Source organism: Chiloscyllium plagiosum, unplaced genomic scaffold (assembly GCF_037043375.1).
Source record: "Chiloscyllium plagiosum isolate Xiang-an unplaced genomic scaffold, Cpla_swu_hap1 HiC_scaffold_27, whole genome shotgun sequence".
In the NCBI taxonomy this organism is placed as follows: Eukaryota; Metazoa; Chordata; class Chondrichthyes; order Orectolobiformes; family Hemiscylliidae; genus Chiloscyllium; species Chiloscyllium plagiosum.
Genome location: NW_028270165.1, coordinates 2740072 through 2754534, shown reverse-complemented (window position 1 = coordinate 2754534; position 14463 = coordinate 2740072). Strand labels below are relative to the sequence as shown.

The 14463-nt window shown below is 44.6% G+C and overlaps 1 protein-coding gene and 1 long non-coding RNA gene across 4 annotated transcripts in view; one reads left to right on the top strand and one right to left on the bottom strand.

Annotated features, from left to right (window-relative positions):
- Positions 1 to 13456, top strand: part of LOC148142855 (uncharacterized) — a 36833-nt gene extending 23377 nt beyond the window's left edge. For 2 of the 3 annotated variants that reach the window (XR_015751041.1, XR_015751040.1), the window contains one exon: positions 1254 to 1960. This is a non-coding gene — a long non-coding RNA (uncharacterized LOC148142855). Of the gene's footprint in view, positions 1 to 1253; positions 1961 to 13346 lie in introns of those variants that run through there. The other variant, XR_015751042.1, reaches the window with a different exon arrangement.
- On the bottom strand, positions 3344 to 13748 carry LOC148142854 (uncharacterized). The gene is made up of 2 exons (XM_087973881.1): positions 13695 to 13748; positions 3344 to 4812 (listed from the first exon to the last, which is right to left on the bottom strand). Exon 2 carries the CDS (start codon positions 4490 to 4492, stop codon positions 3806 to 3808), a length of 687 nt encoding a protein of 228 aa, XP_087830007.1. The 5' UTR covers positions 4493 to 4812; positions 13695 to 13748; the 3' UTR covers positions 3344 to 3805.
- Positions 13749 to 14463: the final 715 nt, after the last annotated feature.

Here is a 14463-nt window from a genome sequence, read left to right as displayed (position 1 = left end):
TAATGGTAAAGTCCCAGAGAGTGTTGCTGAACAAAGACACCTTGGAGTGCAGGTTCATAGCTCCTTGACAGTGGAGTCACAGATAGATAGGATAGTGAAGACGGCGTTTGGTATGCTTTCCTTTATTGGTCAGAGTACAGGAGTTGGGAGGTCATGTTGCTGCTATACAGGACATTGGTTAGGCCACTGTTGAAACATTGCGTGCAGTTCTGGTCTCTTTCCTATCGGAAAGGTGTCGTGAAACTTGAAAGGATTCAGAAAAGATTTACAAGGATGTTGCCAGGGTTGGAGGATTTGAGCTATAGGAAGAGGTTGAATAAGCTGGGGCTGTTTCCCCTGGAGCGTCGGAGGCTGAGGGGTGACATTATAGAGGTTTATAAAATCATGAGGGGCACGGATAGGATGAACAGACAAAGTCTTTTCCCTGGGGTCGGGGAGTCCAGAACTAGAGGGCATAGATTTAGGGTGAGAGGGGAAATATGTAAAAGGAACCTAAGAGGCAACTTTTTCACTCCGGTACATGTATGGAATGAGCTGCCAGAGGAAGTGGTGGGGGCTGGTACAATTGCAACATTTAAAAGGCATCTGGATGGGTATATGAATAGGAAGGGTTTGGAGGGATATGGGCCGGGAGCTGGCAAGTGGGACTAGATTGGGTTGGGATATCTGGTCGGCATGGACAGGTTGGACTGAAGGGTCTGTTTCTGTGCTGTAACCTGTATGACTCTATGATGTTTCATTTTCATATCCTTATTCAGTTTCATTTCCAAGTCATTGTAACCAAATGAAGTTTTCCTCAATACACACTTAAGGCTATCTGGCTGCCTGATGTGTCCTGGATAATATGTGATCAGCAGGCATCTGGTAATCTACAGGAGTTGTCATTTTTTTTAGATTACTTAGTGTGGAAACAGGCCCTTCAGCCCAACAAGTCCACACCGACCCACCAAAGCGCAACCCACCCAGGCCTATTCTCCTACATTTACCCCTACACCTAACACTACAGGCAATTTAGCATGGCCAATTCACCTAACCTGCACATTTTTGGACTGTGGGAGGAAACCGGAGCACCTGGAGGAAACCCACACAGACATGGGGAGAATGTCCAAACTCCACACAGTCAGTCGCCTAAGGCGGGAATTGAACCCGGGTCTCTGGCGCTGTGAGGTACCAGTGCTCACCACCATACCGCCCACATTATATTTATTTCACTGTACTGACAGTGATCACTTATTTTGTGAATTTCGTTGCAGGAAGACATGAGGAAAGAACCAAATGTTACATCAACCTCTGATGGAGCCACTTGATTTATTGGGAAAGGAAATCAAGGAAATCGTACCAAACATCATCTTCACTATCCTATCTACCTGCAACTCTGAAGGAATTATGAATCTGTACTCCAAAATCTCTTTGTTCAGCAACACTCCCTAGGACCTTACCATTAAGTGTATAAGTCCTGATCTGATTGGTTTTTCAAAAATGCAGCACTTCGCATTCATCTGAATTAAACTCCATCTGCCACTCCACAGCCCATTGGCCCATCTCATCAAGATCCTGTTTTAATCAGAAGTAAACTTCTTCGCTGTCCACTATACCTCCAATTTTGGTGTCCTCTGCAAACTTACTCCACCTATGTTCATAGTCAAATCACATATAAATGATGAAAAGTAATGGACCCAGCACCGATCCTCGTGGCACACACTGGTCATAGGCCTCCTGTCTGAAAAGCACCCCTCCACCACTGTCTTCTACCTTTGAGCTAGAACTGAAAAAAATAATTCTGAGGTCAAAATGCCTTCCCTCGTTGTGGTTCTGTTCGCCGAGCTGGGAATTTGTGTTGCAGCCGTTTCGTCCCCTGTCTACGTGACATCCTCAGTGCTTGGGAGCCTCCTGTGAAGTGCTTTTGTGATCTTTCCTCCGGCATTTATAGTGGTTTGTATTTTCCGCTTCCGGTTGTCAGTTCCAGCTGTCCGCTGCATTGGACAGATACAAATCACTATAAATGCCGGAGGAAACATCATAGAAGCGCTTCACAGGAGGCTCTCAAGCACTGAGGATGTCACCTGGATAGGGGACGAAACGTCTGCAACACAACTTCCCAGCTCGGCGAACAGAACCACAACAACGAGCACCCGAGCTACAAATCTTCTCCCAAACTTTGAATGCCTCTCCTCTTCTTCTCCTGCTCACAGTACGCTGGCTGTAGCCAGCCAGCTGAGAGTCAGTCCTCAACGGAGGAGATTCCAATCTCCTGGTATTTTTTTTTTTACTGAGGTAACTAAATCTCTTGGTTAAACTTTTTTTAAAATCCGCTCACATTTTTTTCCCCAGCACCCATGTGTGTGTGGAGGTGTGAGATAGCAGATACATTCAATTTTGCTCAAAGCACACAATCTGCAGGCAGTCAATCCATTTTTTATTTGGAAGTAGAACCAGTCTGACTCAACATTAGGAGACAGGCAGGCTCTAACCTCACACCTTAAATACATTCTCTGAGCTGAAATGTCACCTTCAAATTACATCGAGAACGTTCCTTATAAGTAGTTCTGGGATTTACATATTAATGAACTGAAACCTGCAACCCATTCTAAAAGATGAAAGACTTGACAGCAATCTAGATTTGTTCAATTCAGTTGTATGACACAGAATTTGTCCCAAAAAATTACAATGTCTTGTGATCCTGCTCCACAGCTACCTGATGAAGGAGCAGCACTTCGAAAGCTCGTCCTTCCAAATAATACCAGGTTATGTTCCAATACGTTTGTCTGATTTTTACCTTTGTTTCTCGTGAACACAGCCCACACTTTCTGCTGCAGACAGTAACCTTTACAATGCTGATGAAATGATGCAGTACCTGCAGAGATGAAAAACTTAACAGTTTTAATTTTAATTCTGACTTATGATCCTGCTCCACAGCTACCCGATGAAGGAGCGGTGCTCCAAAAGCCAGTACTTCCAAATAAACCTGTTGAACTATAACCTGGTGTTGTGAGACTTTTAATCTTTGTTTCTAGTGAATACAGCCCACATCTCCCACTGCTGCCAGTAACCCTTACAATGCTGATGAAACAATGAACCCGAACTCCTGAAAAATTTATAATTTCTCACAATTCTGCCACTCGTTCACTTCTGATCCAGGACATTGGAAACTTAGTGCTGGAGGTTGAAAGAAATGAGTAGCTTTAAAACAAAAACTTGTTGAATCTCTCAGCTTTCAATGAGAGTCTGAGTCTGACGGTGAATTCTGGTCACCTTTATTGCAACCCTGCTTCATTACAGTTTCAATTTTTCCCAGAAAAAAGGTGCACGAAAAGTTTTTTAAAAAAACAGTTCAAGGTCAAAGCGCACACACTCCCCATCCCCCACTTTCTTTACTATTGGTCAGCACCAAATTATCCCTTTGTAACTGGATCCTTGGAACAGCCTTCACCTGGAGGAAGTATTGCCTCACTCAGCAGTTTCAGCCTACACTCTGTATACAAGTTAGTTTCTCCAGCTCATTTGCAGGAGGGAGGTGCAATCATGAGTCAACCACACTGCTGTGGGTGTGGAGTCACGGGTAGGCCAGACCGGGTAAAGGATGCAACTGGGATGACAGTGAATCCTTTCCTGCAAAGGTAGCTTCATTCTCTAAAAAGGACTTGAGTGAATAAGATGAGAGTTTTCTTCCCCTGAAAATGGTTTCATCATTTGATTCTGAACTCCAGATTTCAATTGCGCCATCTACCATGGTGGGATTCAAACCTGGGAGACCCCAGAACTGGGTTGATTGTCTAGTCGAAAATGGTACTTATCCGTCACTCCTTCAATTTCTCTGTGATGGCACGTGAACTCGATGTCTCTGGAGGTAGGAGGAGCAGGTGAAGCCCTTCCTGCACTTGGAGCAGGTGAATGGCCTCTCCCCAGTGTGGATCCGCTGGTGGGTCAGCAGGTGGGAAGAATTGGTAAATCCCTTCCTACACTCAGGGCAGGTGAATGGCCTCTCCCCTGTGTGGACCCGCTTATGCTGCCGCAAATTGCTCAAATGATTGAATCCTTTCCCACACACAGAGCAGGTGAATGGTCTTTCCCCTGTGTGTATCCGCTGGTGGTTCAGCAGGCTGGAAGAATCAATGAATCCCTTCCCACACTCTCGGCAGGTGAACGGCCTCTCCCCCGTGTGGAGCCGTTCATGCTTCCTCAAGTTGCTCACACGACGGAAAGCCTTCCCGCACTCTGAGCAACCGAACGGCCTCTCCCCAGTGTGGACCCGCTGGTGGGTCAGCAGTGCAGATGAATGCGTGAACCCCTTCCCGCACACCAAGCACGTGAACGGCTTCTCTCCCGTGTGGACCCACTGGTGCGCCCGCAGGTTGGAAGAATTTGCGAATCCCTTCCCACACACTGAGCAGATGAACGGCTTCTCCCCGGTGTGAACGCGTCTGTGAATTTCCAGCACTGAGGGGGAAGGGAATCCTTTCCCACAGTCCCCACATTTCCACGGTTTCCCCATGGGGAGAGTGTTCCTTGTGTCACTCTGGGTTTGAAATTACAAACAGAACGGGTACACAGTCTGTCCCCACCGTGAGGGGTGTGATTTTGATTCCCCCAAGCTGAGGAAATGGTTTGAAGCACTTTTTCACAGTCAGCACACTGAATCTCCCTCACTTAGTATTCTTCCTGCCACACTCGTGTCCAAAACCTCTCAAGCAGACCAAAGCAAACATTCCCTCTCAACTTGAATGGCTGCTGATATTCAAGTCCCAATGAATCAATGAGCTCTGCCAGAAGTTGATGTATCAATTGCTTTCAAATTTCTTTCCCCATGTCTTCCTGCAAAAATAAACTCACAAAATAAGTGATCACGGTCAGTACAGTTAAGTAAAGATACATTGATGGCAATTCCTGTAGATTGCCAGGTGCCTGCTGATCACATTATCCAGGTCACAGAAACCTGAAAACCCTCATGCAGCCAGATAGCCTTAAGTGTGTATGGAGGAAAACTTCATTTAGGGGACAATGACCTAGAACAAGCTGCCTACAAAGGTGCTGGATCAAGATATGAAAATAAACTGTCAAGACTGCTTGCAGAAAGAAAGCCAGGAAAGTTGCTGAATGAGTAAGGTGGGGGATAGGTCCCAGGGAAATAGTGAGGAAAGAGATTAACCCGAGATTCGTACAGTTGGGAAAGGGAGTGAATCAAACAGTCAGGGCAGGAAGGAATAATGCAGAGAACAACGTAGGACTGAAGTTATACTGCATTTACATCAAAGCAAGAGACCTAACAGGGAAGGCAGATGAAATCAGGGTTCATGGTCAAAAACATGGGACTGGGACATCATAGCAATTACAGAAATGTGGCCCAGAGATGGACAGCTCAATGTTCCAGGATACAAATGCCATAGGAAAGATACAGGGGGGACAAGAGAGGTGGGGAGTGGTGTTTTGATAAGGGATAGTATTACAGCTGTACTTAGGGAGGATATTCCTGGGAATACATCCAGGGGAATTATTTGGGTGGAATTGAGAAATAAGAAAGGGATGATCACCTTATTGGGATTGTAATATAAACCTCTAATAATCAGCAAGAAATTGAGATACAAATTTGTAAGGAGATTTCAGTTATCTGTAGGAATAATAGGATGGTTATGGTAGGGGATTTTAACTTTCCAAACATTGACTAGGACTGCCAGCGTTCAGGGTTTAGATCAAGAGGAATTTGTTAAGCGTGGACAAGACAATTTTCTGAGGCAGTATGTGAATGTTCCTACTAGAGAAGTTGCAAAACCTGACCTACTTTTAGGAAATAAGGCAGGGAAGGTGACTGAGGTGTCAGTGCTGGACCACTTTGGGAAAGGGACAGACCGGATCTAAAAGTTGAAGTTCTAAATTGGAGGAAGGCTAATTTTGATGGTATTAGGCAAAAACTTTCAAACGTTGATTGGGAGGCAGATGTTCACGGGTAAAGGGATGGCTGAAAAATGGGAAGCCTTCAGATATGAGATAATAAGAGTCCAGAGACAGTATGTTCCTGTTAGGGTGAAAGAAAAGGCTGGTAGGTGCAGGGAATGCTGGATAACTAGAGAAATTGAGGAGCTGGCTAACAACAAGAAGGAAGCATATGACAAGTATGGACAGAACAAATCGAATGACTCCTTAGAAGAGTATAAAGGTGGTAGGAGTATGCTTAAGAGTGAAATCAGGAGGCAAAAAGGGTTAAGGAGAATTAGAAGGGTTTTTATAAATTAAGGACAAAAGGGTAATTGGGAGAGAATAGGGCCCCTCAAAGATCAACAAGGCAGCCGATGTGTGGAGCCAGAGTAGATGAGGGAAATACTAAATGAGTATTTTGCATCAGTGTTTACTGTAGGGAAGGACATGGAAGATATAGAATGTGGGGACATAGATGGTGACGTCTTGAAAAATGTCCACATTACAGAGGAGGTAGAGCTGGATGTCTTGAAACACATAAAAGTGGATAAATCCTCAGAAGCTAGGCAAGTGACTCTTGGGCTCCTTGCTGAGATATTTGTATCATCGATAGTCACAGGTGAGGTGTCGGAAGACTGGAGTGGCTAACGTGGTGCCACTATTTAAGAACGGTGGTAAGGAAAAGCCAGGGAACTATAGACCAGCGAGCCGGACATCAGTGATAGGCAAGTTGTTGGAGGGAATCCTGAGAAACAGGATTTACATGTATTTGGAAAGGCAAGGACTAATTAGGGATAGTCAGCATGGCTTTGTGCTTGGTAAATCAATCAGACAAAGTTCCTCATGGAAGACTCATTAGCAAGGTAAGATCTTATGAAATACAGGGAGAACTAGTCAACCGGATACTGAACTGGCTTGAAGGTAAAAGATAGAGGATGGTGGTGGAGAGTTCCTTTTCAGTCTGGAGCCTGTGACCAGTGGTGCCACAACGATCGGTGCTGAATCCACGACTTTTTGTCATTTATATAAATGATTTGGATGTGAACATAGCAGGTATAGTTAATAAGTTTGCAGATGACACCAAAATTGGAGATTCAGTGGACAGCGAAGAAGGTTGCCTCTTATTAAAATAGGATCTTGGGCTGAGGAGTGGCAGATGGAGTTTAATTCAGATAAATGCGAGGTGCTGCATTTTGGAAATGCAAATCAGATCAGGACTTACTCAACCTCAATGTCATGGAGATGTACAGCATGGAAACAGACCCTTCGGTCCAACTTGCCCATGCTGACCAGATATCCAAAATTTATCTAGCTGCATTTACCAGCCCATCTCTCTCTTGACCTTTCCTATTCAAACACCCATCCAGAGGCCTTGTAAATGTTGTCATTGTACCAGCCTCCACCACTTCCTCTGACAGCTCATTCAATACATGCACCACCCTCCACATGGAACTTTACATCGTTCCACTCTCATTCTCAACCTCTGCCCTCTACTTCTGGACTCCCCTACGCCAGGAAAGAGACCTTGTCTATTTACCCTATCCATGCCTCTCATGAATTTACAGTAAGATCACCCCTCAGCCTCCAACACTCCAGGGAAAACAGCCCAATCTATTCAGCCGCTCCCTGTAGCTCAAACCCTCGAACCCTGGAAACTTCCTTGTAAAGCTTTTCTGAACCTTTCCATCCTTGCTACTCAAATACTAATTTTACACAGAGGGTGGTTCATGTGTGGAATGAACTTCCTGAGAAAGTGGTGGATGCCGGTAGAATTAAAAGACATTTGTTTCAGTACATGAATAGGAAAGGTTTAGAGGGATACAGTCCAAGAGCAGGCAGGAGAGACTGGTTTAATGTGGGATTATGGTTGGAATGGACTGGTTGGACTGAAGGTCTGTTTCCATGCTGTATGACTATGGCAGGCTTTCAGTTCTTGAAAGTGGAGTCACAGGTAGACAGGACAGTGAAGGTGGTGTTTGGTACACTTCACAGGACATTAGTTAGGCCACTTTTGTAGTATTGCATGCAATTCTGGTACCAGTGATCCCACCCTGACATGCCATGCACTAGAGATAATGACTAAAATTGACTGGGTCACAGAATAAAATCATAAAACCCCTGCAGTGCACAAAAAGGCTATTTGGTCCATTGAATGCATCGGGTATAGGAATTGGGAGGTCATGATGCAGCTGTACAGGACATTGGTTAGGCTACTTTTGGAATATTGCATTCGATTCTGGTCTCCCTGCTACAGGGTAGGAAGGATGTTGTGAAAGTTGGAAGGATGTTGTGAAACTTGAAAGGATGCAGGACAGATTGATAAGGATGTCGCCAAGGTTGGAGGGCTTGTGGTATAAAGAGAGGCTGTTTCCTTGGTGCATCAGAGGCCGAGGGATAACCTTGTCAATGTTTATAAAATCATGAGGGGCATGAATAGAATAAATAGGGAAGCATACTTCCCCAGGGTGGGGGTGTCCAAAACCAGAGGTCATAGGTTTAGGGTGGGAGGGGAAAGATTTAAAAGTGACCGAAGGGTCAATGTTTTCACACAGAGGGTGGTGCGTTTATGCACTGAGCTGCCAGAGGAAGTGGTCAGTACAATTACATTTAAAAGGCATCCAGATGGGTATGTGAATAGGAAGGGTTTGGAGGGATAAAGGCCAAATGCTGGCAAATGGACCTAAATTTACATAGGATACCTTGTCTGCAAGGATGTGTTGGATCGCAGTCTATTTCCGTGCTGTATGTCTCTGTGTCTATTTGATAACAGATGCTTTATTTCTGTTGATGCAAATATTTTTATCAATCATGCCTGGGTGGTAATACTTAGAGTCATAGAGATGTACAGCATGGAAACAGACCCTTCGGTCCAACCTGTCCATGCCGACTAGACATCCCAACACAATCTAGTCCCACCTGCCAGCACCTGGCATAGATGTAAGGGAGCGAGAATTCCTCAATTAGGGCACTATAAGAACCCTGGGAGACACCGATTTCTGGTTTACGACCTAACGAGCAAACATTAAGTACAAGCACCTATTTATTCTCAATTTTGTTTCATTTTTCTTGTTTTATTCCCTGCTACGATGATTCTCTCTGTCTGGATGGTTGACAGGCTGGGAGATTGTGAGTTGGGCCTTGATTGACTGAATGTTTTATTGTTCCAGAAGGTGTAAAAGGTGGGGGGGGTGGGGGGGGGGGTGGGGGGTTGGGGGGAGTCAAGACTTCCTGCAGAGCTGAGAACAGATTGACATTTTACTCTGTGGAAACAGGGAGATCAACAGACGGCAGAGAAATCAGGACCTGAAATCTGAGCTGACACCAGACTACCCTGTGATCAGTGCTTTGATTGGCAGTGCCTCTACCTTTACCTAGTTTCTCATTTGACTAGAATGCCACGTACCCCTTCAATATTCAGGATCCAATCCTTGGCACCCTGAAGCCATGTCTCTGTAAGGAGTCTCAGATCAGAATCATTCTGTTCGATGTGTGCAGTCTATTCATTCACTTTTGTTATGATGCAGCACACCTTCAGACACACAGTCTCCAGTTACAATTTTTGTGATCTTTAGAATCCAGCTTTGATTGCTGGGACATTTACTCTCCTTGTCCCTTTCTATCATACTCTGATGTTCATTTTCACATCACTACATTGTTCACCTGCCTTGATTTGGACTGGCCATGCTAAATTGCCCAGGGATGTGCAGGTTAGCTATGGGAAATGCAGGGTTATAGTTTCATAGTAATTGAAGCAGGAGTAGGCCATTCGGCCTGTCAAGCCTGCTGTGCCATTCATTAAGATCATAACTGATCTATCCATTGTCTCAGCTCCTCCTACCTGCATTATCCCAACTACCCTTAATTCCCCACCATGCAAATACTTACTCAACTGTGTCTTGAACATTCTTAGTGAAGCTGTCTCTACAGGTTCCATAGGCAGAGAATTTCATGGAGTCACTACTTTCCGGGAAAAGGAGTTCCTCCTCATCTGTGTCTTAAACCGATTCCCTCTAATCTCGAGGCCATGACCTCTAGTCCTAATCTCACCCACCAGCAGAAATTACTGGATTGGTTGGTGGTGGTGATGGTGGGGTGGGGGCGGGATGAGGGGGAAGCATTTCAGAGGGACCAACGTGGACTTGAGGGGCTGAACAGCCTACTTCCACACTGTAGGACTTCTATGATTTACCGCACTTATTTTTGCCTTGGATCACAGCTCCCAGAACCTCCCAGCTTCTGCAAATTAAAAGACAAGTCCCATTCTGCCCTCTCGTATGTCTATTATTTAACTGCTTTATCATTTCTAGTGAATATAGCCCACACCTCTCACTGCTGCCAGTAATGATTAGATGAGATTACTTACAATGTGGAAACAGGCCCTTCGGCCCAACAAGTCCACACCAACCCTCCAAAGAGCAATACAATGCTGATGAAACAATGCAATACCTGCAGTACTGAAACCCGTAAGGCTTCTAACGATACCAGTTACTGATTCACCGCTCCTTCTGATGCACAGCATTGGAAATACAATGTTGAAGGCTGAATGAAATGAGCAGTTTAACTCAAAAATCCACCTCACCCTTCACTAGGCTCCCCACTCAGCCCACTTTACTTACTGCTGGTAAACCTTAAACCACTTCATCCCCACAGTGCAATGAATTCCCACTTTCCACTGAAATCCTAGACGTACCCACGTACTCAGTTGCTGTCTCACAATTGAAAGATTTCATTGTAACTTCTTCTGCTTCCAGTAAAGGCAAAACATCTTTGAAAGCTGCTCTCAAAGTTCAGTCTTCACAATCACACTTCTGCTTTCACGGAAGATGATTAGAGTCATACAGCACAGAAACTGAGCCCTCAGTCCAACTCATCCATGCCGGCCAGATATCCTAAATTAATCTAGTCCCATTTGCCAGCATTTGGCCCGTATCCCTCTAAACTCTTCTTATTCATGTACCCATCCAGATGCCTTTTAAATGTTGTAATTGTAGCAGCCTCCACCACTTCCTCTGGCAGCTCATTCCAAACATGCACTACCCTCTGTGTGAAAAAGTTGCCCCTCAGGTCTGTTTTAAATCTTTCCCCTCTCACATGAAACCTATGCCTTCCAGTTTTGGATTCGCCTGCCATGGGGAAAAGATTTTGGCTATTCACCCTATCCATACCCCTTATAAAATTCTGTAAGGTCACCCCTCAGCCTCCGATGCTGCAGAGAAATTATCCCTGGCCTATTCAGCATCTCCCTATAGCTCTAACCCTCCAGCTCTGCCAACATCCTTGTAAATTTTTCCTGAACTCTTTCAAGTTTCACAACATTGTTCCATAGGAGGGGGCCCAGAATTGCACACACTATTCCAAAAGTGGCCTAACCAATGTCCTGTGCGGCCATGACAATGACCTCCCACCTCCTATATTCAATGCTCTGACCAGTAAAGGAGAGCGTACCAAATGCTTTCTTCACTATCCTGTCTCCCTGCAATTCCACTTTCAAGGAACTAGAACCTGCAAGGTCTCTTTGTTTAGCAACATTCCCCATTAACTGTGTAAGTCCTGCCCTGATTTGCCTTACAAAATGCAACACCTCATTTATCTAAATTAAACTCATTCTACCACTCCTTGGCCCATCAGCCCATCCTATCAATTCTAATTTATATTGAACTTTCTTTCCTCTCTCAGCCCCGAAAAGCTGAAAAATCTCCATCCAACACACACTCCCTCCATTCTGACTTTGCTGAACGTAATTCCTGCTGTACCTCAACCTGAAGGGTCTGGTTCATGCTGATCAACAGGCCCACACTCGGGAGGGGGGGCAGGGGGTGGAATCTAGTTGAAACAGACAGAACACTGAATGGCCTGGACAGAATGCACATGGGGAAAATGTTTCCATTGGTAGGAGAGACTAGCACCTGAGGGCACAGCATTAGAATAAAAGGAAAATCTTTTAGAACAAAGATAAAGAGAAATTGTTTCAGCCAGAGAGTGGTGAACATGTGGAAGTGACTGCTACAGAAGGCTGTGGATGCTAGTCACTGAGTATATTTAAGACGGAGGTAGATAGGTTCTTGAGTATCAAGGGGGAAATCGAGGGATACAGGGAGGAAGTGGGAGAATGGGATTGAGAAACTTACCAGCCATGATTTAATGGCAGAGCAGCCCCAATGGGCTGAGACACCTAATTTATTCTCCTGTGTTTTATGGTCTCTTGCTTTTCTGGACACAGAGAAAGAATTGGGAGCAGGAACAGACTGTTTAGCCTGTCGAGCCTGCACCAACATAAGTGGATATGAAGATACCTACATCTAGGTGGATAGGCTGGAAATATTTCCACTGGAGCAGAGGAGGTTGAGATGTGACCTTATCGAGGATTATAAAATCATGAGGGGTATAGATAAGGTGAATGGCGGATATCTTTTCCCTTGGTGGGGGTTCAAGATTAGGCAGCAAATTTGAAGGTGAGAGGAGAAAGATTTTAAAAAGGCATAACGGGCACTTATTTTTAAAAACACAAAGTGGTTTGTGTGTGAAATGCATGTCCAGACGAAGGGGTGGACACAGGTACAGTTAGAACATTTAAAAGACATTAGGATAAGTACATGAATGATAAAGTTGAATTCAGATAAATGCGAGGTGCTGCATTTTGGAAAAACAAATCAGTGCAGGACTTATACACTTTATGGTGAGGTCCTGGGGAATGTTGCTGAACAAAGAAACCTTGGAGTGCAGTTCATAGTTCCTTGAAGGTAAAGTCGCAGATAGATAGGATAGTGAAGGCAGTATTTGGTATGCTGTCCTTTATTGGTTAGAGCATTGAGTAAGGAGTTGGGAGGTGATGTTGCATCTGTACAGGACATTGGTGAGGCAACATTTGAAATATTGCGTGCAACTCTGGTCTTCTTGCCATCAGAAGGATGTTGTGAAACTTGAAAGAGTTCAGAAAAGATTCACCGGGATGTTACCAGGTTTGAAAGATTTGAGCTCTTGGGTGAGGCTAAATAGGCTGAGGGTGTTTTCCTTGGAGTGTCAGAGGCTGAGGGGTGACCTTACAGAGGGGCATGGATAGGGCAAATAGACAATGTCTTCTCTGTGAGGTGGGGAGTCCAGAACTAAAAGTTTAGGGTGAGAGGGGAAAGACATAATAGGGACCGAAGGGGAGCTTTTTCACAGGAGAGTAGTGCGTGTATGGAATGACCAGCCAGAGGAAGTGGAGGAGGCTGGTATAATTACAGCATTTAAAAGGCGTCTGGATTGGTCTATAAATAGGAAGGGTTTAAAGGGATATGGATCAAGTGCTGGCAAATAGGACGAGATTATGATAATTGATCATCATGGACTAGTTGGACTGAAGGGTCTGTTTCTGTAACCAATCTATACTAGTCTTAAAACCATTTTTTTGCCTTCCCCCATAACCATCCACTTCTTTGTTGTTCAAAAATCAGATGAACTCAGCCTTGGACGTATTCAATGACGCCCTAACTGCAGGAAGGCATCCCCACCTCTCAGCTCAATTCCTCCTCCTAATACACCACTTGCCTTGCTTGCTGCATCTGTCTGACAACTGGCACTAACTGGTGTAGAATGACATCTACATCTGTACATCTACACATCATTTCTGATAAAAGGTTCCTGCATTTACCGTGTGTTTTTCAATTGAGACACAGAACTGAACTAACTTTCCCAGAATCTGTCCCCTCCCTGGATTCACTCCATTTCGCTTCAATGTCTGCAAGTCAACAGCTGAACCCCGGAATGGAAAATGGGGTGAGAAAAGAGAACACTGTACTCACAGATGTTGGACAGAGGAAGAAAGTTGCAGTCTGGGCTGAAGCTCAATCTTAATTCAGAGAGAGAAACAGCACCAACCTCGGAAGCACATGGTCCTACTTCCGCATCCAGTCTATAGGTTTGCTGTGATTGGCAGGAGGACCAGTCCCCATCCGGTTCTCCAGAGCGTCCCATTGGCTCACCAAAACAAGATCGTGGGGCGTTTCCCCGTGTCGCATGACCAACACGCGAAGTTGCTGACACCGAGTAGCATGCGCAGTATGGAGACGCTGGTTATTACTGACAGATTTTCAAAGTTAAAAATCACACAATGCCAAGTTATAGTCCAACCGTTTATTTATTGATTTCCAATTTATTTGGAATCACTAGCTTTCGAAGCGCTGCTTCTTCATCGGGTGGTTGTGGAGCAGAATCATAATACCAGACTCTTTAGCAACAGGATTGCAGAGTCATGGAATGTAATATTAAACAAATTTAGCTTACCTCTATCATCTTTTAGAATGACCATGTTAGTTTCGATTCCTTCGTATGTAAATCCCAAAACTTTTTAAAAGTTATGTTCTCAAGATAGGTTTTAACAATAGGTGTCATCTCAATCAGATAATGCATTGAAGGTGTTAAGTTAAAGTCTGTCTGTGTCCCAATGTTACGTCAGACTGATTCTATTTCTATCGAGACGCATGTGTCCAAAAATGAGACAGATACTAAAGAGTAGTGAGTGTGATGGTGGGATGAAACTTGTTAATATTAGTGTCATTAGTTCAGTGACTC

Coding starts and splice junctions, on each gene's coding strand:
- LOC148142854 (XM_087973881.1), bottom strand. CDS start 4,492: ATGGGGAAACCGTGGAAATGTGGGGACTGTGGGAAAGGATTCCCTTCC.